Source organism: Mustela putorius, unplaced genomic scaffold, assembly GCF_011764305.1.
Source record: "Mustela putorius furo isolate JIRA1106 unplaced genomic scaffold, ASM1176430v1.1 tig00000407_pilon_pilon_pilon, whole genome shotgun sequence".
Lineage (NCBI taxonomy): Eukaryota > Metazoa > Chordata > Mammalia > Carnivora > Mustelidae > Mustela > Mustela putorius.
Window position 1 is genome coordinate 26,864,734 of NW_025421373.1, and position 27,482 is coordinate 26,892,215.

A 27,482-nucleotide genomic window follows, 5' to 3' on the forward strand; every position below is an offset into this window, starting at 1 on the left:
GCAGTCTGTGAAGCCAGAAGGACCCCTTTCCAGACCATTTTTAAATGCACAAAAGAAAATATATAGGCATCAAGAAAAATTTTTAATTGTATGCATAATAATATGTACTTCTTTATTAATAACTTTAAAATGAGATTTGGCAGCAGATATAATAACTATTGTCATTTTCGAGTAATGAGCATAAATGATGTTTTGAAAGATCTATGACAACTATAATACAAAATATCTGATACAAAAATATCTGATTTCTCTTAGTGACAGAGTCACAGGAACGGTCTCTATTAGTGTGTTCACTGCTGACATTTACAATGGAACAAAGTATTTAACTTGAGTTAGAGGTCAGTGAAATAAAGATGGAATGTTTTCCTTCCAAGTTCGGAGAATTCTATTTGTGGATCCAGGTGGAGAATCCCTCACTCTAGGATGCTGAAGTAGGAGCCTCCAGCCCATGGTTTACAAACTGTGGGCCGTGGAACCCTGGGGATTCTGATAGTGTCACGGAGGCTACCAGATGGTGGGGGCAGTCAGGACAACCAGCCAACCAAATAGCCACCTCTGCCTCAGCCTGAGAAGGTTCTTTTTTATTTGAGTTCAGGTTAGTGATCCGTAAGATTCCTTCATTTAAAAAAAGGGGGGGGGTCACCTGTTTATGTCTGAATGTCAAGAACCTTCATTTGGCTCCAACCACCTCTTCATACGATAAAGAGCAAAGCCTGAGCAGGGGCGTGAAGGTGCTGGAAGAACACTGACCTTTGGCAGCAGGCTTGGGGCTGTGGAGTGCAGGGGAGGCAGTGGGAAGCAGCTGGGCAAGGGCAAATTTCCCACCACCTCTGCCTGCCGTCAGTTCAGAGAAGCCATTTTTGTGGTCAAACATGGGGCCAAGAGTCAGGAGACCTGAATTTGACGTTCTAATTGTGCCCCTACCTTACATTTCTCATTAGCAAAACAGACAAGTGTTGGGAGGGCCAAATGAGAAAACATTTCCTTAAGAAAATGTCATAAAGTGCTATTGAAGGGATTTTAATGTGTCTGTCTCTAAGTCTGAGACCGTTTTCTCTACTCTTCCTTAAGGTCTTGTTCCCCATACTGACAGAGCAGATTGTGCCTATGACTCATGGCAGTGTAGCATGTAATGTGTAACTGGCATGTAACATGTAACTGCCATGTAACATATAACTGATTTGTGGTTGAACCACAGATCAGGAGTCACCCAGTCTGCCAGCTGTTCCTCCCCTTTGCTGGTGCTACTGCCATGTCATAGTCTCTGACCTGCATTCTCAGACAGCCCCCTATCTCTCTCTCTCTCTCTCTGCCCCCACTTCTGCCCCCAAGCACTTAGTAACTATGTCTATGACCTTCTTCTGCTTCAAGGCCCTTGGTGTCTCCTCCCTGAAGACCAGGCCAACTCCAGCCTCCAGAGAGTCATAGCCCAGGTTCTTCGGGATCTACCTCCAGCCTCCCCCCATTCCCCCAGCACCCCTCCTTCCTCTTGCTGGGAGGCTGTTATGCTCCTGCCACTGGAGTCTTCTCTGCCTTTTCCATCTGATTCTCCCAAAGCCTGGGAGCTGTGGGAAGAAGAGAAGGTCCAGGAAACTAGGAGTGTTTCTCTCCCAGAGGCTGATTGGGAGGGCGGGAAGAAGCTGAACATGCACAGGGCTCAGGGGAGTTCTGTTGATGGGGGCCGGGGATAGGTGTGGCTCTGCCCTCTGTCAGGACCAGGCAGGGGTTAATTTCAGAGACCAGCCAGTAACGTGCTGGGAGAGCTGCAAGCACCAGCATAGTCGGAGAGAGTCTACTATTTGCTACACTTATCTGAACCAAAGGCAGGAACCAGGTTACCAGGAAAAGAATACTGCTGAGTGATGGGGAATTCACAGAATACCTGACTCATAGAATGTCAGAGCCAAAAGGGACCAGGTAGATCTTTCCTCTAGTCTAATTCTTTTCTGCTCCAGACGGAAAAGTAAGGCCCAGAGAAGGGTAATGGCTTGCCCAAAGTCACATGAGTTTGAGGCAGAGCCGGGACTGGAGCTGACATCTGATTTTCTTCCCAATCTTTATGTTCTGGGCTCTGGCCTCTGGACTCCTACTAGAAGACTGAGTAACTGATCCAGGACTGATTTACCAACAATGGGTTAATGTGTCACTTTTGGGCACTGCAGTGTTGGCTCTTATGTGGGGTTGTCAACTTCTTAGTGCCGAGGGCCCCAGACAGGTTATAATTATGCTGAAATATAGAGCCCTCAGGTCTCGAGTGGCCAGGTGGAGCCTTGGGCAGCCAAAGCCCCCAAATCTGATGAGACAGTCACCTGCAGACCTCTAATAGCCTCATTAGCATAGCCTAGGTGGTATCCAAATGTTATCATGTACTGCAATAGGGAAAGTTGAAAAATAATGCCTTAACCCTAGAGTAGGAGAAATTTTAGGGGTGCTGTGGGCAAAGGTGGGGAAAAGGAGAATCTGAAGACACAGGTTCTATCCTGGCAGTACAGAGTGGATTAAAGCATGGTTTCTTCCCCTTTAAAAATATAACATAAATGTTAGAAGAGCAAGGGTTCTATATTTCCAATAATTCTGTAATTCCAATAATTACAAATAATTCTGTATTTCCAATATCTTATTAAAGACCAACCCTTACACTGAGAATTGTTAAATGAGCTGAACAAAATAAGTGTGTGTGTTTGTGTGTGTGTGCATGTGTGTATGTATATTAGCATTAGAGAGCTACCAAAGCAACAAGGACCTGAGGGTTCAAGATTCCAGAGAGAAAAATGCAGAGAGGTATAGTCCATATTCAGGGGCCACTTTGCCCTTCAAGGCATATGCTGTTTCTCAAGAGATGACTAAGAAGCTAAGCAGAAGCTGAACATCTGAAGGCATTGTAAAGCTAAGATATAAAAAGTGGATTTCAGTGTCCACCAAGTAGGAGTGTCCCTAGTAAACACCAAGGCTTTCAAATGGAACCCCTGAAGGATTCTACCCTAGGATAAGAGACAAATCAGAAATAGACGAACCCCACAAAATTGGAGACAAGCATATAATCAATTCAGTCCCTTACACGACTTCTAAGACTCTTGCTTGCCAAAAAGTAAAAATTTCTCTGAAGGAAGATAAAATTTTCCTACAATATTTTTCACATATAATATCTAGCATTCAATAAAAATTTTTCAAAAAATCTTAGTAGGCAAACCACATGGCCAAAAACCAGAAGAAAAAATAGACGATAGAAATAGGTCAACAGAAGATCCAAATACTGGCATTATAAGATATGGACCTTTTTTTTTTTTTTTTAAGATGTGAACTTTAAAATGTGATTTATGTAATCAAGAAATTAATTGACAGTATGGAGAATTTCATCAGAGAACTGGAATCTACCAAGGAAGAGTCAAATAAAATTTGATCAAGTGAAAATTCTAAGCCTGAAATACAACTGAAATTAAGAAGTCACTAGATGGATATAACAGTACAGTATCTTAAGCATAGCTGAAGATCAACTTAGTGAACTGAAAGAGGTCAGTAGAAAGTACCCAGACTACAGCACATATAATAAAGAAGAGAGTCGTATGGAATGTGGTGAAAATGTCTAATTATGTATGATTGAAGTCCCAAGGGAGAGTGGGAACAAAGCAGGTACGGGGATAGAAAAAAGGAAAAGGAGGGAAGGGAGAAGAGAAGGGAAGAGAGACTCAGAGAAATGAAGTGATACTGGAGGCAATATTTTATGATAGTAATACCATCAAGCCACAGATTTAAGAATCACTTTAAACCGCACACAGAATAAATAAAGAGAAAACTAAACTAGGGTCTATTATGGTATAACTGCTGAAAACCAAAGATAAGGGGAAATCTTGAAGGCAGCAATAATGAAACTGACAGGTTCTTACCAGAAATAATAAAAGCCAGAAGGCAATGGAACAGCATCTTCAAAAGTGGTGAATGAGAACAGATACTATGTGAGCATAGGTTAATGGTTCTCACGTTTTATTATGGGTATGAATCACCTGGGCTGGAATGGGAGGAGAGAAGGAGTGTTAAAATTTTAGACTCCCAAATCCTACCCCAGATGTTTGGATTTAGAGGTTCTAGAGCAGTCAAGGAATATACTTTCAAAGAGTGTTCTGCTGTCTCTAATGCTGTTGGACTGTGGTAGACTGATTGCAATGATGGCTCCAACATTCCCACCATTCCTGTGCCCGTGCACATTTACAATGTGACTTTGCCATTTTTCTAATCAAGAGATAGGATCTATTTTTTCTCCTTTTAAATCTGGGCTTGCTCTGTGGCTTATTTTGACTGTTAGATATCACTTAACCTGATGTTATGGGACTTATGAGCTTTGGCCTCAAGAAGCCTTACATATTCAGCATTCACCTTTTGGGATACAGCTGCCATGGTAAAAAAAAAAAAAAAAAAAATCAAGACTATTATGCTGGAGACATTTGGAGAAAAAGGCACAGTCAATAGCCAGACAGATAAGTGAGGCATGGGTCCAACCAGGAGAGAGAAACTGTGTAGTATGTCAAACAGGAAAGTTTAAAGAATTGTTCATTGTAAAGGAGGTTGATGTAACAAGGGACTGACTAACAAGAAGTAAAGAGAATTCTAAAGAATTCAAGAACAGCAAATACAAGGGGCAGCTAGTATCTCTAGAGGTACGTAGAACACCCAAAGAAGAGCTTCCCCTGCCGCCCGCAGGGCTGAGATCCAGCTCTTATCACAGAGGATGTGACTGTGGCCTCTAAATGGCAGAGAGGTCCCTGTGGTACCATGCCAGGCGATCCCCTGGAAGTTGCTGGAATTGTATCCTCTCATGTTCCAGGAAAGCCATTCATAGGGAAGTATCTCTCCAGAGACCTTGCTACAAAATCACTGAAGAGAGATTCCTGGGGAAGCTATTGGCTGCCAGATGCTGCTGGTCCCTGTCCCCTGCCAGAGCCTGATGCTGGAGAAGCCACACACTGCAGGAGCTAGGCATGGGGACCCACAAACACCCCAGGAGGCTGATGAGATGGCACATGAAAACCAGGAAGCAAAACGCTTTCTTACTTAAATGTCTCCCCAGCTCCCTCTACCGATAAGAGGGAGGCATCCTGCTAGCTGCCAAAGAAAACAAATTTAGAAAGGGCCCAGATTAATTTTCCTGGAGCAGGCAAAAAGGGTAAACAGCACAGGCTGTCTTGGGCTAGCTAGCCCCAGTCTATCTGACTACAGTCGTTTGAGTGACCTTAGAGGAGACAGCACTGTCTGGCTAAGCCCAGCCCATACTGTCAACTTTAAGAATTCTGAGCAAATAAATGTCATTGTTTTTAAGCCCTAAGTTTTAGGGTCTTCTGTTTACGGCAAAATGTTGTAATACCAATGTTGCAAGCAAGCTGGACTGCTTCTTGCAATCTTGCACTCTTGCAACTTTCTCTGTGCTATTTACTCTGCCTGAAGTGATATCCTTGGCCTTCTTTACCTGATGGATGTATTTACCTGGGCTTGCTCTAATTAGTTGGTGTTTTAATTGACTTGTAGAACATATGTAGAAAAGCACATAACCAGAAATGTATAGCGTGATACATTTCACCAAGTGTTTATATGGTCTTACCTACAGTCAGATACCTACCCCCACGGTCCCTTCCAGTCACTAGCCATGCCCCCAAATGTAAACAGTGTCCTGACATCTGTTTTTAATTTATATTCAATTAGGCCACTTATAGTACTTCATTAGTTTCAGATGCAATGTCCAATTACTATTAGTTGCGTGTAACACCCAGGGCTCGTCACATTGGGTTGTTCTGACATCTTACAATCTGACATCTGATGTCTTAACCATATCATGGTTACTTTTGCCTGGTTTTGCACTTTATATCACCAGATTGTAAGGTATGTTCTTTTTTGTGCCTGGCTTCTTTTGCTCAACGATATATCTGTGAGATGCATCTGTGTTGCTAGGTGTAGCTATCGTTTATTTTCATCACTGTATACTTTTTGATTAGGGAAGTATAGCACAATTTATATATCTATGCTATCGATGGATATTCAGGTTGTTTCCAATTTGGGGCTGTTTTGAAAAGTGTTGCTTCCATATGCCTTTGGGTGAACATAGGTATGTACATATTTGGTTATTCTTAGAATTAACATTGGTTATTCTTAGAATTAATGGGTTATGGAGCACTCTCATAGTATATTCATAGTATATTAAAAGTTTAAAATCAAGGAGTACCAAGGTGACTCAGTCAGTTAAGCATCTGACTCATGATCTCATCTCACATCTTAATCTCAGGGTTGTGGGTTCAAAGCTCCATATTGGGCTCCATGCTCCACTAAAACAAAAAACAAACAAACAAACAAACAAACAAAACTTTATAAAAATCAAAATATGAAATGACACACATAGATTAACAACCATGAGAAAGGAGGGGGGAAAACCCAAATATCTATGCGTGGAGTAAAAAGATACTACTAGAGAGAAAAATAAAACAAAATGTTGACATACCTTTTGGATGAAGGAACTAGAAATGATTTTACCTCTCAATAGTCTGTCTTTTCAAATAATTGTGAAATGACCATATATTATTTTTTAGTTGAAGAATAATTTAGGCCATTTGATCTCCAAAGTCTTACTCAAATGCCATCTCCTTCCAAGTAGCCTCACCATGGCCAGATCACTGTAGCCGGCCACTGTCTTACTTCATTTTTGTAGTCTGGAGCAAAAACACCTTGCACCTAGAGAAGGTGCTCTCAAAATATCTCACCCTTTGCCTACAGTCATAGAAATTTCAGCAACAGCTCACATTTCTCAATAGAGCACCCAGATTTCCAGTAAGAGAGGCAAGGATATGAATCCAGACGACGGTCTCCATTTTCAACTTGAAAACACCCAACACAAAAATTTAAAGGGATAGGTTGCCTGCCTTGGCAAATCACTGGTAGGGGCATTCTAAACAGCTCAGCCAGGAAAGAGGAATCTAGTGCAAAACATATGATCTACCAAGTATATTCTGAACAGAGCAAAAAAGCAGGGGTGGAGATTAAGAAAAAAGCAAAAGTTTGGAAACGGGGGCACCTAAGTGGCTCAGTTTGTTAAGCATCTGCCTTCGGCTCTGGTCATGATCCCAGAGTCCTGGAATTGAGCCCCACATCAGGCTTCCTGCTCTGTGAGAGCCTGTTTCCCCTTCTCCCTGCCACTTCCCCTGCTTGTACACTCTGTGTGTGAAATAAATAAATACTAAAAAAAAAAAAAAAAAAAAAAAAAAAAAGAATTTGGAAACCTCAGCTTTATATTACCAGCAGTGTAACTTTGAGCAAGTTAATTTACCTCTCTGAACTCCAGTCCCCTCTCTGTCACATGGAAAGGATGGGAATGGACCAATTTCCAGGACGGCAAATAGGATTTGAGTCTGATTAGGTGGGGGTAGCTGCTGAGACTGCTATGTTGAGAAAGATTCTGAGATTAAGTCCAGGCTTAGTGAGAAAGAGTGCTGTGATTGATTAAATTCCATCATAAGCAGGGAATCTGAAATTGATTTTATGTTTATTACATATTTATTTGTCTTTTTTAAATAAACTGATTATCAAGATCCTTTCCAGCCTTAAGTTCAACTCTTCCGAGTTTAGATCTATTTAGGTGTCTAGTGGTATCATATTCATCCCACAGGGAATTCTCCTAATTACAAAGGCAAAGGAATTTTAGTTATCTTCTAAAACTCTAAAACTATAGTCTTTAGGGTGCCTGGATGGCTCAGTCAGTTAAGCATCTGACTGTTGATTTGGGCTCAGGTCATGATCTCAGGGTAGTGAGATTGAGCCCCATGTCGGGGTGGAGCCATTTTAAGATGCTTTCTCTCCTGGGGGTGCCTGGGTGGCTCAGTGGGTTAAACTTCTGCCTTCAGCTCAGGTCATGATCAGGTCATGATCTCAGGGACCATTGGGCTCTCTGCTCAGCGGGAAGACTGCTTCCCCCTCTCTCTCTGCCTGTCTCTCTGCCTACTTGTGATCTTTCTCTCTGTTAAATAAATAAATAAATAAATAAATAAATAAAATCTTTAAAAAAAAACAAAAAAAGATTCTCTCTCTCCCTCTCCTTCCCCCCCCGCACTCTCCATCTAAAAAAATTAAAATGAATAAAAAATAAAACTATAAATTTTGTCTCCAACAATGTATGTGATATATATTTAAACAACCTGACTCTCAGAGATCCTTAGAGATGAAAATGTTTGAATACAAAGTGTTAATTACATAATCATAATCATTCTTTTGAAATCATATTATTACAGTGACCATCTTTGACAGCCTTTCTTTCCTGTCTGCCCATTGGCTTCCCCTCAGGTTGAAGTTGGTCCTGGGAGGTGGGTGTGTGTCCTGCTTGGTTGTATTGGGTAGTGGAGTTAATATCTATACAAATAAGCTAAGTGTCCAGGATACAGTCCCACAAGCCCAAACCACTCAGAGTCCCTAGGATTGGCTCATTCATTTGCTGTTTGTGGACCTATCTGGAATGTAACGTGGCTTGGGATTTCTGGAGAGAGGTTGACCTTTGCCTTATCTGAGAAACAAACATCCTACGACCACCAGGAGAGTGGTAGGAGAGCTGACTGAACATTGTAAGTAACACATAAATTATATGTTCATGGCTGCTGAAGGGACCCGTGCACAGGGTAACAGGTGAGTACATCATGTGTGTCTAGCAAAATAGCCAGGCTATCAGAAACACAGGCTTTGGGATCAGACTGCTGTGAATGTCAACACAGCCTTGACGTTTGTAAATGAGTTTGTACCAGCTACTTAACCTCTGTTTCCTCCTCTGCAGAATGGGTTTATAGTGGTACCTACTTTGAAGGGTGATTGTCTGAGATAGTTCATTAGAAGCCCAAGTGTTGAGCACAGATTAAGTTTGCCCTACATAGGAAATATTACTGTTGCTATTGTTTTCTTAAAATTATTAGCAGTGATTTCTAATTATATACACAATAAAACCTCAGGAATGTGAGTTTTGCTTATGAAAATTTTGTGGACGTAAAGACAAGGGCCAAAACGGGATCAGGTTTTTGCTGTTGTTTCAGTAAGGAACAAAGTGCTTCCCTAAAAAAGTTAGAAAAAGGGCGCCTGGGTGGCTCAGTTGGTTGAGTCACTGCCTTTGGCTCAGGTCATGATCCTGGAGTTCTGGGATAGAGTCCCATGTCGGGCTCCCTGCTCCGTGGAGAGTCTGCTTTTCTCTCTGACCCTCCCCCATCTCATGGTCTCTCTCTCTCTCTCTCTCATTCTGTCTCTCTCTCAAATAAATAAATAAAAATATATATTTTTTAAAAAAGCTAGAAAATACAGATGGTAAAAAGAACAAAATCAGTACTCAGAAGTAGCCATTGTTAATCATGTATATTTGAATAATGAATATGTATTAGAATAAAAAGGGACATTTGACAAAAATAGGATCATACTGAACAGGCTATTTTATAACCAGCAGTTTTTCAGTGAGTAAAAGGAGGTCTACAGGCAAATGTATTGGTTTCTTATTTGTTGTAATAAAAGACATCCGACATAAAATTTACCATTTTAAAGTGTGTGGTTCAGTAGTGTTATATATGTTTACATTGTTGTAAAACAGATCTCCAGAGCTTTCCCATCTTGCAAATATGAAACCCTATATCCATGAAACAGCTCCTCCTCCCCATTTCCCCAGTCCCGGGAACCCACCATTCTACCTTCTATTTCTATGAATTTGACTGCTCTATTTTTTTTTTTCCAGTGTAAGTTCTGTGCCCAACATGGAGTCAAGAGTCTCATACTCCACTGACTGAGCCAGTTAGGCGCCCCTGAATTTGACTGTTAGATACCTCATATAAGTGCAATCATACCTATCTGTTGTTTTGTAACTGGCTTACATTCAGTAGAGAATCCTCAAGGTTCATTTATGTGGCAGAATTTCCTTCCTTTCTCAGGCTGAATAATATTCTTTTTATAGGTAAACACCACATTTGTGTGTCCATTCATCCATTGCTAGACACATGGATTGTTTCCACCTCGTGGCTATTTTGAATATGGCCGCTATGGACATGGGTGTACAAATATCTCTTCGAGTCCCTGCTTTCAATTCCTTTGGATAAATACCCAGACATGGGGTTTCTGGGTCATATAGGAACTCCATTTTTTAGTTTTGTTTTTAAAGATTTTATTTATTTACTTGTCAGGGAGAGAGAGAGGAAAAACAAAACAAAACTAGTGGGGGGAGGGGCAGGCAGAGGGAGAAAGAGGCTCCCCACTGAGGGGGGAACCCTATCCCAGGACTCTGGGATCATGACCTGAGCCAAAGGCAGACACTTAACCGACTGAGCCACCCAAGCATCCCATCTGTTTTTAATTTTTTGAGAAAGCTACATACTGGTTTCCATAGCAATCACACCATTTTGCATTCCTACCAGGAGGGCACAAGGGCTCCGATTTTTCCACATCCTCACCAACACTTGTCCATCCATCCTTCCTTTCTTCTTTGATAATAGCTTTCCAAAGGGGTATGAGGTGAAAAATGTATCATTTTTTTTAAAGATTTTATTTATTTATTTGACAGAGAGAGATCACAAGCAGGCAGAGAGGCAGAGAGAGAGGAGGAAGCAGGCTCCCTGCTGAGCAGAGAGCCCGATGAGGTCCTCGATCCCAGGACCCTGAGATCATGACCTGAGCCGAAGGCAGCGGCTTAACCCACTGAGCCACCCAGGCGCCCGAAAAATGTATCATTTTAATACAGCCCTAGGAAAAATGTTTCAAGTCCTAAACCTTTTTGACACTGAGCAGCCCGGAAATCCTCCTTTTTATACATAAACAACTAACAAACTGTTCTGAAGCATATCAGATCTAATCTCATTAAACACACCCTGCTTTGTGGATTAACCACCTCCATCTCCATCCCTCCACATTTGGGGGTGTTTAGTTGTTAAAAGATAGTTACTCGTTGTGCAATAGTGCAGCAGGTCAACCTAGGCAACTTGCTTTCTCCTCAAACACTCGGCTACCTCCAAAGCCTCTCTTTGATGTCCTCTACCTATTGATCTCCTTTTCCTCCACTGGTTCCCACCACAGCCTTCCCTTCTTGAATGAGAGGTTCTCCATCGTGTCAGCTTTTTCCAGCCCTCCTCCAACCTCTTACCCTCAGCCCTGCCCCTCAGAGGCCCGGAAATTCTCCTGACTTAACTCACATTCTGGGTCCCAGGAACCCTCAGATCCTCGTCCCCAGCTTCAGGCGCTCTGTTAACTTGCTCCAGCATCTGCTCAGGAAGGTCGTGTGTGTGTGTGTGTGTGTGTGTGTGTGTGTGGTAGTACCAAAAGCTACCATTCCCTTAGCAGTCTTGGTTCCCACTTGTGCCTTTCACCACCCCACATAGCCTCCTTTTGTAGAGATACATTCTTTCTCTCACATACCTGCGTGGCAGCAGGTATCCAATGCGGACCTTCTGAAGAAGCAGCAGGCTGTTACAATGCTTGCAGAAACACCGGCTGAGAGACCCTACTGGCCTCAGTGTGTTCCCTTCCGAAGGGCTTAATTTTGCCTTAACACTGGCCTTAGACACTGACTCCCTCATGAAAAAGAACTCTGCCACACCATTTTATCACTTTAAAAAACTGAGTTAAATTTAACCCCAGTACTGCTTAGGTTTTAAGTGACTGTTCGATGAGAGTTTTGGGTTGTGTTTTTTTTTTTTGTTTTTGTTTTTGTTTTTTAAGATTTTATTTCTGAGTAATCCCTACACCCAAAGCAGGTCCTAAACCCAGAACTCCAAGATTAGGAGTCACACGTTCCACCTACAATGCCAGCTAAGCACCCCCAGTTCAAGGAGTTTTGACAAATGTTAGCCCCCACGAATTACAGGATTTTGATACACAATTAGCTAATTTAGAGAAATCACAAGATTCCATAGAACTGTTGGAAAGAGTATGGGGTTTGGAGTCAGGAGACCTGGCTACCTGGTCAAGCCTCTGCTGTAAACAAGCTATGTAACTTCGGGTGAGTGCCTTCCCCTCTCTGAGCCTCTGTCTCTGATTTGTACAGCAAGACACATTCTGGGGACCTCTTCCCGCTGTAACCCCACATGACATGACAGGTGTTGACCAGAAGTCACCCCAGGCTTCCTGAAATTATGCAGAGCTCCTGTGTCCTGCCTACATTTACAAAGTGAGTGCACCCAATCTAGATCCTTCCCATCGGATTCCCAAACAAGAGAAACATAAGATATAATTATGACAATAAACAAAGATGTCAGAAATCAGTCAAACCAAGCCCTGTGTCCTGTAGGAATGTACCAAGTGCTTATAAATAAATCCTTCTCAAATTTGTTTGCTCCAGTGCATTAATGAAAGAAGATTCTGAAGGGATTAGCTTCAAATTCACAGCAAGTATCAAACACACACTGTTTGCCAAATAGGTTGAGTTTAGCTATTTTGCTGTGTGGGAGCTAATGGGCCTGGTTAAAAGAGGACAGGACTCTCCAACAAAATAAGACAAATCCCTCACATCCATGGACCATTTTTGCACTTTCCAAAGCTTCTTGTTTATTTCTCATTTGATCTACATCAGTTCTATGACAGGAAGCAGGACAGGGATTATTCTCTTTCCTTTCTTCAGGTGAAGTCCTGAAGCCTGGAATGGTAAAGTCAATTCTCATAATCCCAAGTGAGCCCACCGCTCTGGATTCCCAGCCCTATATCTTTGGGCTGGCCCCTGCTGTCTCTCTTTGCAAACAAATCCACCAGCCCCAAGAACAGAGTCGAAGGTTATCTAAAAACGATAATAACAAGGAGAACACTCCTAGGTAGCAGTTAACAGAAACAGACATTTATTGCCTTCGCACTGAGTATTAATGCTTATAGTATCCCCAACAGCCCAACAAGGGTTCTCCCTACTTTGCAGAAGACGAATGGAAGCACAGAGACGGTTCATGGCTTGCCCAAGCTCACACAGCAAGTAGTTCCAGAGCTGGGATTCTGCCCAGGCCAGTTAGAGCCCAAACTGTTTGCCTCTATACTCCACTGCCTTGTGTTCCATCACGCTGCTGAAAGGGCTTCCTAAATCTTCACTTGTGAGATTAGGGGCCCTGAGAGTTAATGAGTCCTCTCTTTCCAAGCACTTCCAGGGGAATTCAGGTGATTATGCTCACTACTGAGCAAGGGTTAGAGGGCAGTTACATTTAAGGCAGATGGTCAGGCCAAGTGTCCCGGAGGGTCCTTTCTAACCAGAGTTTACAGGATTTGTTGAACACTCCCAAAGAGCCCAGTCTTTTCTATCGGGACACTGACAAGTCTTCTTGGCTTTTGAACTTCCAGACTGAACATCATCTCCCAGGTGGCTGTGCAGGGTTCATGCTGGAAATCTTATAGCATGGTTCCCAGCCCAGGGACAGGGGAGGAGGGACAGCAGAACACAAAATTACAGGGTGTCTGTCACCTGATTAAATCAGCGTGCTGTGTGCAGTGCTGTGGCAACAGAACATACCAGGCTCACTCCTGGGCCCGGAGCCCAGGTATTAGTCATAGAGCCACAGTCCGAGCTGCCGAGGCGCTCAGCAGCACCTCATTCAAACACCGCTTTTTACACGTGGCCCAGAGAGGGGAAGTCACTTGCCAGAGGCCACACAGCATTCATTCAACCAAATATTAAGTGCCTACTGTGTGAAGCACTCTACTTGGGACTGGGAATGAAGGGTGAACAAAATAGCCACAAGCTCCAGGCCCACGGAGTTTATACATTATTGGAGAAAAGGGCAAAAGAAGATAAGCCCATAAAGTCAGAGATTGTGATCTGTGGTATGGAGAACACGGAGTACTTCAGCCAAGGCGATCAAGGGAGGTCTCTCTGAGAAGGGGGGCAGCGTAAGCTGAGGCTGGAACACGGGAAGTTTACGTGTGGCCTTTGTGTGTGTGTGTGTGTGTGTGCTGGGGGCCATGTGTTCTGGGCTGTGGGAACTGGGCCCTAGAGCCCCCAGACTGGGAAGAACTCCGTGTGCTTGAGAAGTTGGCGCAGGGCAAGGGCAGGGAACAGGAGCAGAGACAGGGAGTCAGAGGTGGATGGAGTCGGGAGCACATGGGGTCTTGCGGGCTAAGGTGACAGGTCTGGAGTTCATTCCTGTTGTGATACGGAGTCACTGGAGGGTCTTTTTTTTTTTTTTTTTTTTAAGATTTTTAAAATTTATTTGACAGACAGAGATCACAAATAGGCAGAGAAGCAGGCAGAGAGAGAGGAAGGGAAGCAGGCTCCCTGCCGAGGAAAGAGCCCAATGTGGAGCTCAATCCCAGGACCCTGAGATCAGGCAGAGGCTTTAACCCACTGAGCCACCCAGGTGCCCCTGGAGGGTCTTTTGCAGAAGAATGGCAGGCATGCCCTAACATTTCCTGCTTTTCTTGGTTGAGGGGCCCCCTAGAACTCCTGTCACCCTGGAGGCTTGCAGAAAACACATCAGGCAGTGCTACTCATACAAAATGAGCTTGGCTATTCCTCGTCTTTATCTGGCGATCTCTGTGCACTTTAGCCACGTTAAGTAATTAGGCCACTCACATTATTTGAGGTTTTCTCTTCGTGCCATGTGTTGCAAATCTAGAAACTCAAGTGCTGGGGGACCTTGTGGGAATTGGAAAACCTCTCCGATCCAGTGATGGTTGCTGGGACATGTAGTCAGGCAGCTTCATCACCTTGCCGTGGGCTTTTCCCATCTCATTCCTGTGACCAGCACTCATGCTCTTCGTCAGAGAGGTATGAAATGTGAGAGACTGGGGCACCAGGCGGCTCGGTCCGTTAAGCATCTGCCTTTGGCTTGGTCATGATCTCAGGGCCCTGGGATTCAGCCCCACGTAGGGCTTCCTGCTCAGAGGGGAGTCTGCTTCTCCTTCTGCCTCTCTCCATGCTATTCTCTCTCTTTCTTCAGATAAATGAATAAAATCTTTTAAAACAATTTTTATTTATTTGACAGAGATCACAAGTAGGCAGAGAGGCAGGCGGAGACAGAGGGGTAAGCAGGCCCCCCGCCGAGCAGAGATTCCCAATGCGGGGCTCGATTCCCAGGACCCTGAGATCATGACCTGAGTGGAAGGCAGAGGCTTTAAACCACTGAGCCCCCCGGTCGCCCCAAATAAATAAAATCTTTTTTAAAAAAAATGTTGGAAACTGCTATCAAGACTGCTAGAATACGAAGAAACTTCCACGGCATTCACACTTTTTTTTTTTTTTTAATGGAAAACTAAAGTACAGAGAATAAAAGAGACTTTTCTAGGTTCCATAGAACCTAGAAGTAGAAACAGAGCCAGAGCTGAGAGGCAGACCTCTTCCTACACCTCTTTGTCTGACACCACCCCAGCAGAAAGGGAGTCAGTGTTTCTCAAAGGGGGTTCCACAAATACCCAGCTCTGATTTGCTTGTATTACATGAGTTTGAGGAATATGCTCTTTCTGAGAGATTCACCATGAATGGTAAAAGCCCCGATCTATCCCATAGGAAAACATTTATTTAACATTGCCTTTTTTTTTTTTTTTTAAAGATTTTATTTATTTATTTGACAGAGAGAGAGACAGCGAGAGAGGGAACACAAGCAGGGGGAGTGGTAGAGGGAGAGGGAGAAGCAGGCTTTCCGGATGATCAGGGAGCCTAATGCTGGGCAGGCTCCCAGGACCCTGGAATCATGATGAGCTGAAAGCAGACCGCCAATGACTAAGCCACCCAGGCGCCCCATTATTTAACATTGCTTAAACCCAGTGTCTTCCCAAATGGTTTGGTGACAGATTCCATCCTAGTGGACTACCTATTTACATTCTGGAGAATTTACCTTGGGAAGTGCCACCCTAAACAACAACAAGAAGGGAAAAACCCTATCTGTAGACTCTGCCATTATCCTTATTATTCTTGGTATTATCACTGAGGGCAGGGGCCCTAGTTCATACTTCGGCTTGTGTGATCACATCTCTCTCCAGGTATCTTGCACGGTGCTGAGTACTCAGGGATGAGGACACAGATCAATTAATCAACAAACACAGACAATGTGTATTGACTCTGGACCTCCTAAGTCATATGGCCTCATATGAAATAAGGGGCAGCGTATTTCTTTTCTCTTCTCCACTAAGGGAAAAACCTGGGGAAGTGCTAGGGAGGAAACTCATCATCCCTGAAGGTCACCAAATGCTAAAGTAATCTTCTCTACCTCATACCCTCCCTTCCATTCTGGACAAAGCCCACTTCCTAATATTAACTTGTAACCCACATACAGCCACCTGCAGGAAGGCTTCCCTGACTACCTCTTCCCTGTTCCTCCAGCCTGTGCCCCTCTTTGCCTCATCTTTAGTCTCCACAACTCGTCTATACCCTGTGTTTAGTGACTGGTACCGTAAGAGCCTGTGCAAGGATCTAAATGTGGGTCGTTTGCTAATTGACTGGGAGTAACAAACACCAGAGGAAGGGTTAGGCCTGATGCTCACTAGTGTGTACTAGGTCCATCAAATCACAGTTAAATTCAATTAAAAAAAATACTGTGTGGGCCAAACAAAACATGCCTGTGGGCTGAAATTGGTCCGAAGGCTGACAGCTTGCGACAGCTAAAATATGATCTGGAGAGGGAAAGCATTGCATTTGGAATATCTAGCAGTCCTGGCATCAGGACTAGCATCGACTAGCATCAGGGTTCCAGATAAATGCCTCATCTTTCTGAGAGTTGGTTTCCTCATCTACAGATCAGGGTAACACTTGTTCTGCCTTTTGTGTGTGGGATTCGAAGAGTGTTTCTCTTGATTCTGTGCCAATGATAATAATAGCAAACATTCATTCAGTGTGTACTATTTGTCAGGCACTGTTCTAAGCACTTTGCATGTATTTACTAACTTAATCCTCACAATTACCCTAAAGGTCAGTGCTGTTATCATCTCCATTTTACAGATGAGAAAACCCACACCAGAGGCCAGGGAACTTTCTCAAAGGCATAATGAATTTTCTTAGGCAAGTATTTTCCTTTCACCATTTTATAGATGGGGACAGTAAAACTCAGAGAAAGAAAGGAATTTGCCTAACATCACACAACTAGGAAGTAGGCAAACCTGAATCTGAACCTAACTTAACCCTTTACCCCTTTTTTCCTCCTGTGCTATAGGTAAAGGACAGGCAAGTGGTCTGTGATGAGAACACTGCTAGTATACGGAGTTTTGTTCCCTGGGACAGAGAACATGTCTTGTCCTTTGTTGTTTCCACTCTAGTCCCTAGGTCAGGGTCCTTCTGTTCTGGGAGCTCAGTAGTTGTGACTGATTACAGTCATGTTGCCAGGAAAATTGCCTCCTGTCTTCGTTTTAGCTGCTAATTTCCACCTCTCTCCATGAACTTGGATGTTTGCAGACCCTGGAATGATTTCACATAGTTGTCTGAGTTTGTCTGATTGGTTGCGGGGGGTGGGGGTGTGCATTTCAAAGTGTGCTGTGTCTCCTGTGGGGTTGTGGAAGGGTCTGGAATGGGAGGGGTATGACCTGGGTTCTCACCTTGAGTCTGTTGCCCCAGCATCTTGAAGCAATTAACCGAACTTCTGGGAGCCTCAGTTCTTTAGCTGCCAACTGGGGACAGTCACACCTGTCCTTCTCCATGAAAGCCCTTTGGGAAATGCAGTGTAGCACAAACAGAAGGCAGGCAGCTGTGAAGTAAGGCAAACCATAGGTGCTCAATAGATGGCATAAGTTACTGAGGGTAGGGAATTTGCAGTGCTCATAGTACATAGACAGGGCTCATAGTACAGTGTTAAGGTGGGGAAACAAAAAAATAAAGCTGCTGAATGTGCAATATGATCTCAGTTATTTGAAATATCTAAAATATATCTAAAATATGCATAGAAAAAAAGACTAGAAGAAAATACATCAACATGTTGCCAATGATTGCCCTTGGGCTTATATGCGGGTTTTGCTTTGCTAGACTTAAAATACTTTACATTTGTTAAAGTTACCACATTTTATTTTCATATTTTATCATTTAAAAGTACATATGTAATTTAGTTATGTATAATTAATATATTTATTATATGTAATATATATTAAGTATCTATAAAATTTAGCACTTGGCCCTTGACAGTGTCACTCTAGCTACCAAAACATTGATGTGATTAGGAGTGAGTCTGTAGTCATTAATTCTTTTTTTTTTTTTTTTTTGGTCCAGAAAATACACTGAGGGCCAGCTGTGCAGAAGGCACCACTGGTGAGTGCCATAAGGGACACTAAGAAGAATGGGGTGCAATCCTTAACTTCAAGAAACCTTATAATCTAGATGGAGAATAAGGCATACTCATAAGTAACCATGATTGAGGGCAAAAAGAAAGTAAAAAATATCATGTGCTTTAGGGAAATTGCCACCAAGAACTAAGAGTGGGGAGATATCTATTCTAGTTGTGGAAACTAAATAAGATTTTGTGAAGCAGTTGGCATTTTGTGCTGAGCCTTGAAGGACAAGTAGAATTCTGGACAAATGGAGATGGAATGACATTACTGGCAATAATACATGTAATGAAAGGTAATATTTACTTAGCATATACTATGTGCAGGCATTGTGCTATTAAATTATACACATTTTCTCCTTTAAAGGTCACTGAAGGTCTATGAGATAAGTAGTTTATTATAATTTCCAATTTACAGATGGGGAAACTGAGGCTTAGAGAGAAGTTAAATATTTGCTCGAAGTCACCAGATAGTTGAACTGGGATTTTCACTCAGGACCTCGCTCTCAACAGAAACAACACAGTGAGGGGAATTCCGTGACTTGAGGTAGGAAAGCGTGGGGCCCACAGGGTGAGACCAGGAGATTCCCGAAGGCAGGAAACCTATGTATCTTGCTCACTTGTCCAGCTCCAGGGCCTGGGCAGTACCTGGCACATCATGGATGCTTAATAAATATTTGTCGAAGGAAAGCTACAGTGAGTGGTCCCCTGCTGTTGGAATATAAGGTGTGGTAGAGGTGGCAGGACAGGGTGGGGTGTGAGTAGGGAGATTTTTAGCAGAGGCAGGGCTCATCAAAGTCCAGGAAAGACTCAGAGAACTGGCTCAGGCAGTGTGGTAGGCTGCCTGCAGTGGGGAGAAGTTAGAGGGCAAGCTCGTCATGAGACCATTTGAGAAGCGCAGCCATGCCGGGGAGGGGAGCAGGGCCTGGGAAAGAGGATAGTATCGAAGAGAAAGAGGCTGGGATGAGGCCAGTATGAGCCTGGTCTCTAACTCAAAATGGTGACTATGTTAGAAGTTAAATTCTCTGTTCGACCACCTTCATTACAAACCCGTTCTCCTCTTTTCCTAACCCCCCTGGGGAGGCTGGGCTGCCTGTGAGTCTACTTCCTCATCTGTAAAATGGGGATAATCCTACTTACACAAAAGTGTTGCTCTGGGGGTTAACCAGGTCTTATGGAAACAATCAGTATTCCCCCGTCCTCACCCCACTGAGCTATTGCTGTTTGTACTGACTTCACAAGAAGAAGTCTAGGCTGAGCCTCCTCCCACGAACTGAAATAAATTTCTTGGCATGTGCCAAAGAACCCAAGAGTTTTCAGAGTTTGGAATAGCACTCCGCGGCTGGCACCATTCGTATTGGCCCAGGCCCCTCCCTTGCTGACCCCACCCACTCCGTGTCTGCCTAGAGGCCTCCTGCCCAGGAGCCCCTGATATCAGAAGATAAGTTATGCAGCCCAAGTTCTTCCAGAAACTCAAGTTCCTTTGGAAAATCAAACTGAAAGAGGAGTACAACTGTATATCTACGTGTATTAGAATTTTTTTTGCTAATACAGAGTAAGTGGAGGAACCTCTACACTACCTTCTCCCTATGCTCCCCACAAAAGAATGAAGCTTCCTGGAAACTGAACCTTTCACATCCATAAGCCACATAGATAGGGATTACACTTCCCATTTTGTGGATGGAGAGATGGAAGCCCAGGAAGACAGAGAGGCTGCCCAAAGTCATTGGGCAAAGCCAGAGATGGGCTGTAGCTTATCAGTTAGGTCTCCTAGCTCTCTGGGGTCCCTCAGTCCCTGGGGTGGCTTCCTTTGTCTCTCTTCAGGAAGTTGTCAGCACTGGAGGCAAACAAAGCACATAATTAAATACAAATAAATATTTGGACCCACACCACAGTTTTTATTTTTTAAGTTTGATTTTCTAACGCTTTGTCTCTGTTTTCAAGCACTGGTGTGTTGAAACCACACAAGTTAGTTTGATCCCTGTCACTTTCTGCCCAAAGCATATCTTGTCTTACCTCTTTTTTAGCCTAGGGTCACATATTGCTTAATTGCTTGCCCCTCTCCCTGTCGTTGGAGTTTGCCTTTTGGGGAGACAAGATTTCAACATTTTTAGCATCTTTCCCAGGACAATATATTTGATGGTTTCTGTATAATTACTTGTGGGTTTCGCAGTGGGAGGAAGAGAGAGGCAGGCCTTACAGTGTGGTGTGAGTTAGAACAAGGCCTGGGAAGTTACACTGCCCTGAAACAGGTCACTCTGATATTTAGCTGCTGCCCGTGACCCCAGGCACCCACCTTACTTTCCTTTTTTTTTTTTTTTTTTAAAGATTTTATTTATTTATTTGACAGACAGAGATCCCAAGTAGGCAGAGAGGCAGGCAGAGAGAGTGAGAGGGAAGCAGGCTCCCCGCTCAATCCAAGGACCCTGAGATCATGACCTGAGCCTAAGGCAGAGGCTTTAACCCACTGAGCCACCCAAGCGCCCCCTTTCTTTCCTTTTTTAAAGATCTATTTATCTGGGGAGCCTGAGTGGCTCAGTCGGCCAAGCGGCTGCCTTTGGCTCCGGTCAGGATCCCAGGATCCTGGGATCGAGCCCTTCTACCTCTCCTCCCTGCTTGTGCTCTCTCTCACTGTCACGGTCTCTCTCTCTCTCTCAAATAAATAAGTTAAAATCTCTTAAAAAAAGATGTATTTGGGTGCCTGGGTGGCTCAGTGGGTTGGGCCGCTGCCTTCGGCTCGGGTCATGATCTCAGGGTCCTGGGATCGAGCCCCGCATCAGGCTCTCTGCTCAGCAGGGAGCCTGCTTCCCTCTCTCTCTTTCTGCCTGCCTCTCTCTCTACTTGTGATCTCTCTCTGTCAAATAAATAAATAAAATCTTAAGAAAAAAAAAGATGTATTTATTTATTTGAGAGAGAGAGAGAGAGAGAGAGCATGAGTGGGAGGGGGAGAAGGAGAAGAGAGAATCTCAAGCCAGTGGGAGCCTGACACGGGGCTCAGTCTCACCATCCTAAGATCATGACCCTGAGATCCTTACCTGAAGCAAAAGCAAAGGTTGGGCACTTAGCCGACTGCCCCACCCAGGCACCCCAATGCACCATGCTTTCTTTTCTGAACTTCAGTGACCTTTTGTGATTGACGAGTACAACCACAGGACCTTGTCATGCCAGGTATATAGTAGGGACTCAATGGATAATTTGTGGCAAGAATTAATATGTATCTCATTGGGTTATTGTGTGAATTAATTGAAATAATGAATGTCAAGGATTTTTCATAGTACCTAGGATATAGTAGGTACTCAATAAAAGCAGTTACTCTTAACTGGTTTTAGTAATTTTTAATATTTAAAACTGAATATTAAATGTCACAGGGGATCAGGAATTTTAAAGACCTGAACTTGAATCCCAATTCCATCATTTTATATTGAAAAAACGACTGGATTTAGGGTCAAGAAATTCAGGTATGAGACCTGGCTCTGTCCTGAATTAGCTGTGTGACCTTGGTTAAGTAACTTCACTTCTCTGAACCTCACTGCCCTCATCTGCAAAACAAGGAAATTGAGTAATTGTTAAGATTCCTTTTTCCAGCTCTAACAGCCTCAGTTTAAGATGTAGTCTTTTCTTTTACTGTCTCTGGCCCCAGTTTGCCCGTCTGTAAAATGGCATGCTGACATTTAAGAGCCCCTTTCTGGGACAGAGCAGGCCCAGGGTGTGCAGATCCCAGTGACCCTCTAGCCTCTAAACAGCAATCTTGAAGGTGCTTATTCAGCTCAGACTGAGTGCTAGGTGGTGTGAACAGGTTACTCATCCAGAGTCCGGGTTCCCTTACAAGTTGTCTGGGGCAACTCTACTTTCTACCTCCAATTACAGGAATATAGAACAGAATGACCAACAGTGACCATAATGCCCCTTATTAACAAATAAGGCCTAGTGTGAATTACCTCTTTAGGAAATACTTAACAGTAAATATGACAAAAAACAATAGTGCATTTGAGGGACAAGGTGAAATAATTTACCTTCTGATTAAGGGCATATATAATGCAATTATGAAGAATCCTGCTTAAATTTATTGACATTCCTGCAATCATTACAGGAAGAGGTACCGTTTCTTAGTACCTCTTTTGAAGCACTGGCCTGAGTCTCTATAATTTACACAGCACTTTGACTAACAGTGTCTCACTTGACTCCTTACAAAAGATGGGAAGGTAGAAGCAAGTCAGGCATAATTTACCCCATTTCTCTACCAGGAAAGTGTACCCAGGAAAGAGTGGAATGCTGACCATGGTGCAGAGGCTGAGTTGCAAGTTAGGGAAGAGCTGGGACTAGACATCAGATTGCCTGGCTGTCCCCAACAGCTCCTCTCCCCAGTAGTCATGGTTACAGCCACCCTACAACCAGCCTTATCCCCTGGGGCAGTTCCAAGAGGCTATTCAATAAGCCTTCTCCCATACCCAGACCATCATGTGCTCTAATTCTTGCCATGGAGATGGCCAACATCCCAGGCTGTTATGTCTTGAGCAGGTGGGATCACAGCCCTTCAGAGAGGCCAGGAATTCTCCAAGGGAAGTGTAGGACCGGCTGATCTGTAAGCACCCAAGGGGACCTTCTTAGACACGCAGGTTTCTAGGTCCATCCCATACATACTTAATCCTTAAAACATTTGGAATCTGCATTCAGAGTTATCCCTCATCATTCAAACTGAAGTAGCTGGTTGAGTCCAAGCTACCACTGTAGTAATTATTGTCTTCATAGATACTAGACAAGTGCTTGTTTACCAGTTTCTTTTTCCACCTGAGAGTGTAAAGTTCATAACGATAGAGACCTCGTTAGCCTGACTGATTGCCGAACCCCATTTTCTAGAACTCTACATGTCCCCACAGTACAAGGTTAGTAAGTATTTACTGAATGTGCACCCAAGTTTGAAATCACTGTCCTACACAACTGGTTCCTTTTACAGAAGAGAAACTGAGGCCCACTGAGGAGACCACTGCTGCAGAGATAGTAAGGCGCAGGGCCAGCGCCTGGATAAAATCTCAGATCTCTGAATCCCAATCGGGCATAGGTTTAACTCCGCCTAAAGCAATTATTTAGAAAAAACGAAATGCAGTTGAAAGAAAAAAACATTTCCTGCCTATAAACACTAGGCTTTAGGGGGCTTGGCGGGGCGGGGCGGGGGTGCCGTTGGTAGTTCGTTCCCACTTTGTAGGCACCCTTGTCCCCAAGGGTTAAGGGCCTGCCTTCGGGTCGGGCGTCGAACCCAACTCAGGGCAGTGTCCCAGCCAGAGCCCGCGGGGAGGAGCCGAGCACTGCCCACGGAGGTGAGGGCGGCTCGCCCAAGGTCACCCAGGCGGCGCCCACAGGGGCCAGGCCCATGGGGCGCCAGGGAGCCGGCAGTATCGGTACGTGTTCGGGGTAGATGGGCACCCTTCTCCTTCACCCTGCAAATCAAGGGTGACATTAATGGCTCCTTCTCCCGAATTTGGCGCACCCAACCTAAAGAGCCCGGCCAGGCTCGGTCGGCCGCGTGGCCCGTTCCCATGTGCTCCACCTGCGGACGCCCTGACGCGCTGGCCCTTTAAGACACCTCCCCCTCTTCACCCACCCATCTCTCCTGCCCCCCCCCCCATTGCCCTCCCTTCCGAATTGCATCAGGCACGTGCTCGCCCCCGTCCGGTCAGAGTACCCCTCACCCCCCAGTCCGGGAGGTGCTCCGAGGAATTGGAGGCGAGGGGCGGGGCGAGGGGCGGGGCCGCGAGGCTGTGTGCGCGCGCGCTCCCGCCGGCTTCGCCCGCCCGCCTGTGGCCCAGGTCCGGCCTCGGCGGGCGCGTTCCCGCTGCGCCGTCCCCTCCCCTCGCCCGCCGCGTCGCGAGGCGCGCGCCCGCCCGCCGCCTGCCGCGGATCGCGTGGTCGCCTCGGCTCGCCGCGCCTCTCCCCCGTCCGTCCATATTGCTGCAGCCCCCGAGCCGGGAAGCCCGGGCCGCCCCGGCGGCGGGGGGGAGGGAGGGACGGGACGAGAAGCCTGCCAGGCTCGGGGTGGGGGCGCCTTGCGAGGAACGGGCGGGGGGGGGACGCGCGCCGAGGAGGCCTGGACCGCAGAGTGGGGGGCCTTCCTACCCCCCCCGCCCCGCCAGCGGGCCTCGGATCTACGGCGGCTGCATCCGACCGCGAGGGGGGCCGCGCCTAGCGTGAACCCCGACCCTTCTCCGCAGGGACTGGGGCCCAGCGCCCCGGAGGAAGGCGTCGCGGGTGCCCTGAAAGCCAAGTTCGAGGCGGGGGAGGCAGCCTCGGGCGCGCCCGGCTTCTCCGGGGGGGCGGGCGCGCAGATGGCCACTCAGGTGGAGCCGCTGCTGCCGGGGGGCGCCCCCCTCTTGCAGGCCGAAGAGCACGGGGGTCTGGTGAGGAAGAAGCCGCCGCCGCCACAGCCCGAGGGCAAGGGCGAACCCGGGGCGAACGACGTCGGAGGGGGGGAGCCGGACGGCGGCGCCCGGAGACCTCGGCCGCCCTGCGCCAAGCCACACAAGGAGGGCACCGGGCAGCTGGAGCGCGAGAGCCCGCGGCCGCCGCAGCCGCCGGGCGCCGAGGGCCTGGCGATCAGCGACGGGGAGGAGGGCGGCGGCGGTGAGCCGGGCGCTGGCGGAGGAGCGGCTGGAGCCGCGGGCGCCGGGCGTCGTGACTTCGTGGAGGCCCCTCCGCCCAAGGTGAACCCTTGGACTAAGAACGCGCTGCCGCCGGTCCTGGCCACGGTGAACGGACAGTCCCCTCCAGGTGGGTCTCCCTGCTTGCTCTCTTGGATCCGGGGACCTCTTCCGGGGACTTGCACGTCCCCTCCCCCAGCGGCCTTCAGGGCCCGGGGGTCCGCCACTGGTCGTGGTGACTCGGGATTTTTTTTTTTTTTTTACTTGCCTCCTGGCTCGTTTGGGTCGCGGTTCCCTCTCACACACTGGGGAAGCCGCCCCTGCCGGAGGGCCCAGCCCCCGGGAGCCCATGGCCACCGCCTGGGCCTCAGCGGTTAGTGGGCAACGGCGTGGTCCGGGCCTACCTCGCCAGGAGAGGATGGGCGCTGGTTTCGGTGAAAAGCGCTCGCCCTCCCTCCCGCGTGTTGGTGTCGAAGACGGTTTCTAGCTTAACCCTTTCTCGGGAAGCCCCTCTTCCCACCCCGCCCCACGTTCCCCGTTTTGGTAGCGTTACGATCGTCCCCATGTTGTAAATGTTTAATGAGCATATGTCACGGGCAGCGAAGCGCGCGGTGATGAGTTCATACCGACCACACGGATTCGGGCTTTAAAAGTTAACAAGTTTTGTTCTCTGGTAGATGATACTAGACGGTGGGATCGCCATTGGCGACGGGTTGAGGGGTCGGTTACGGGGAGAATGATGAGAAGAGGAAACCCAACGTGTCATTGAATTCGGTGGTTTCCCTTCCCGATCCCGGGGACCTTCCGCCTCGAGAGGGAGCCGGATGGCGAGTGTGCGGGGATCCAGTTAGGGGTTGGCGGAAAATGTGAGGCGAGGAAGGGGGCATGCGGCGACAGGAGGGGCGTGTGGCGGCGGGGGAGGGAGTGGCCGGGCTGGGCGGGCGGGTGACAGTTGGGCGCCATGCGCCGCGCCGCCGGCCCGCGGGCTGCTCGCGGCCGCTGGGCCTGTGCGTTCGGCCCCCGCCGCCGCGCTCGGGGTGGAAGGCGGGTGCGGGCCGGCGGCGCGGCGCGGCCCGGAGTGTGCGTGTGCGCGAGTGTGAGTGCGCGGCCCCCCTTCCCGGCATTCCTCCGCAGCCGGGACAACGTGGTGCCTCCCCGCGCGGGGAGCGGCATGTGACCGCCGGCCGGCGCTCCTGGCGCCCTCCCTCTCCCTGCTCGGATTTTCGGTTCTGTGGACCCCGTCCCTTGGGAGATCCCGGAGGAGCCGTGTCAGCTTGGGGGGAAAGGCGGTGAAGAATATGGAGGCTCGTCTCGGCCTCCCTTCGCCGAGACGAGATCGTCGGTTGGGTGGGGGGCGCGCCCTGCTGCCTCCCTTTGCGGGCGCGTGGAGGCTCAGCGGCTCTGTTTTGGGTCCTTTTGAAGTGGATCAGTATCAAAACCCGCTTGCGGCTAGAATGTTGGGCCTGTGGCCATAGCCCTAGTGCTTTTCAAAACTCTCCTGTAGTCGCTGGTTGAGACTGACTAGTTTAAACCGTCAAAATGGGGAAAGTTGAGGAGAGAGCTTATTAATGCTTTTACATTCGAGGGTTTAGGACCACTCATAATCTTAGGGAGACTTGAACAGCCAATTCGGAAAATATCATGTTGCAATTTTTATTTCTTTTAAGGTTGCTTCATTTGGAGGAGGGGACATTTGGGGTTTACTAATAATACCTCAAACCGTGTTCTCTTCCTTCTGCCCTCTCCTCCTTCCCCCCTTTCCCTTCCAGAACTCTATTATGCAAAGGGCAGTGCTGAAACGTCCATTTTCTTGCATATTCCTCCTGATCCACCCACAGAGGGAGGGAATGTAACTTTAAGACACTCTTTAGTCTCCCCCCCCCCCTTTAAACTCAAAGGGGTATAATCATCCCCAGGAGAGAGCACTCCTCAGAAGTTTAAATGGGGCTACTCACCCTGGCTGCTGCTGCTTAGCTAATGGTGAACCTGCCTTGTGGGTTTTAAATCAGCCATGACATCAGGTGGAATTGGGTGCCTGAGCTGGCGTTTTGTGCAAGTGCAGGGGCCCTTGATAGGGTGCGTCACTGGGGTTATTGATCGTGGGAAGAAGACAGCTTGGCTGGCATCTCGCCTTCCCTGAGTGGAGAAGCCTGCTTGGTTTAAGTGCCCAAAGCAAAATTCTGAGTCTGGTAGTTTTGCTCTGTTCTTGTTTTTCTGGAATCTTAAGGCAACAAAGTGTCTTGTCTGCTGGTTGGTTTTTGAACCTGAGGACTAGTTTTTGACAGACTGACTCGAATTGATCCAGTAGCTTTTCTGTTTAAGTCTGTTTTAGGGCTTGGTTGCTTTTTGAGGGAGAATTCTGATTAAATCGTCTGTCTAGTAAGGTTAGATGGAGGCTCTTTTTTTGGAGAGTGCATGGACTGCTACGGCCGTTTTTTCAGCCCTGATTTTATTTGGAGCTTGGACAAGTTTAAATGTGACACCAGTGGAGTGGCGGTGTGGTCTTGGGAATTTTTGTGTTCTGTGATGCATATGTTTTTGGGAGTCTACAGAAATGAGTGCCTCATAAGCAAGCTAAAAGATTTCCAGAGCTTGCTGCAAATGCCTATTTTTAGCCCTCCTTTTGGCTCAGATGCTAGTGTTTTAGTGCTTTAAG

At 46.5% G+C, this 27,482-nt stretch overlaps 1 protein-coding gene across 6 annotated transcripts in view; it reads left to right on the forward strand.

Moving 5' to 3' along the window:
* The window catches only part of LARP1 (La ribonucleoprotein 1, translational regulator), an 89,076-nt gene that overhangs the window by 4,439 nt on the left and 57,155 nt on the right, over positions 1-27,482 (forward strand). For 4 of the 6 annotated variants that reach the window (XM_045079598.1, XM_045079599.1, XM_045079600.1 and 1 more), the window contains exon 1: positions 24,111-24,956. The exons of 1 other annotated variant lie outside the window; for it this stretch is intronic. In XM_045079598.1, coding sequence (XP_044935533.1) covers positions 24,515-24,956 — 442 coding nt within the window. In that variant the 5' untranslated portion in view covers positions 24,111-24,514. Of the gene's footprint in view, positions 1-24,053; positions 24,957-27,482 lie in introns of those variants that run through there. One more of the 6 variants, XM_045079597.1, reaches the window with a different exon arrangement.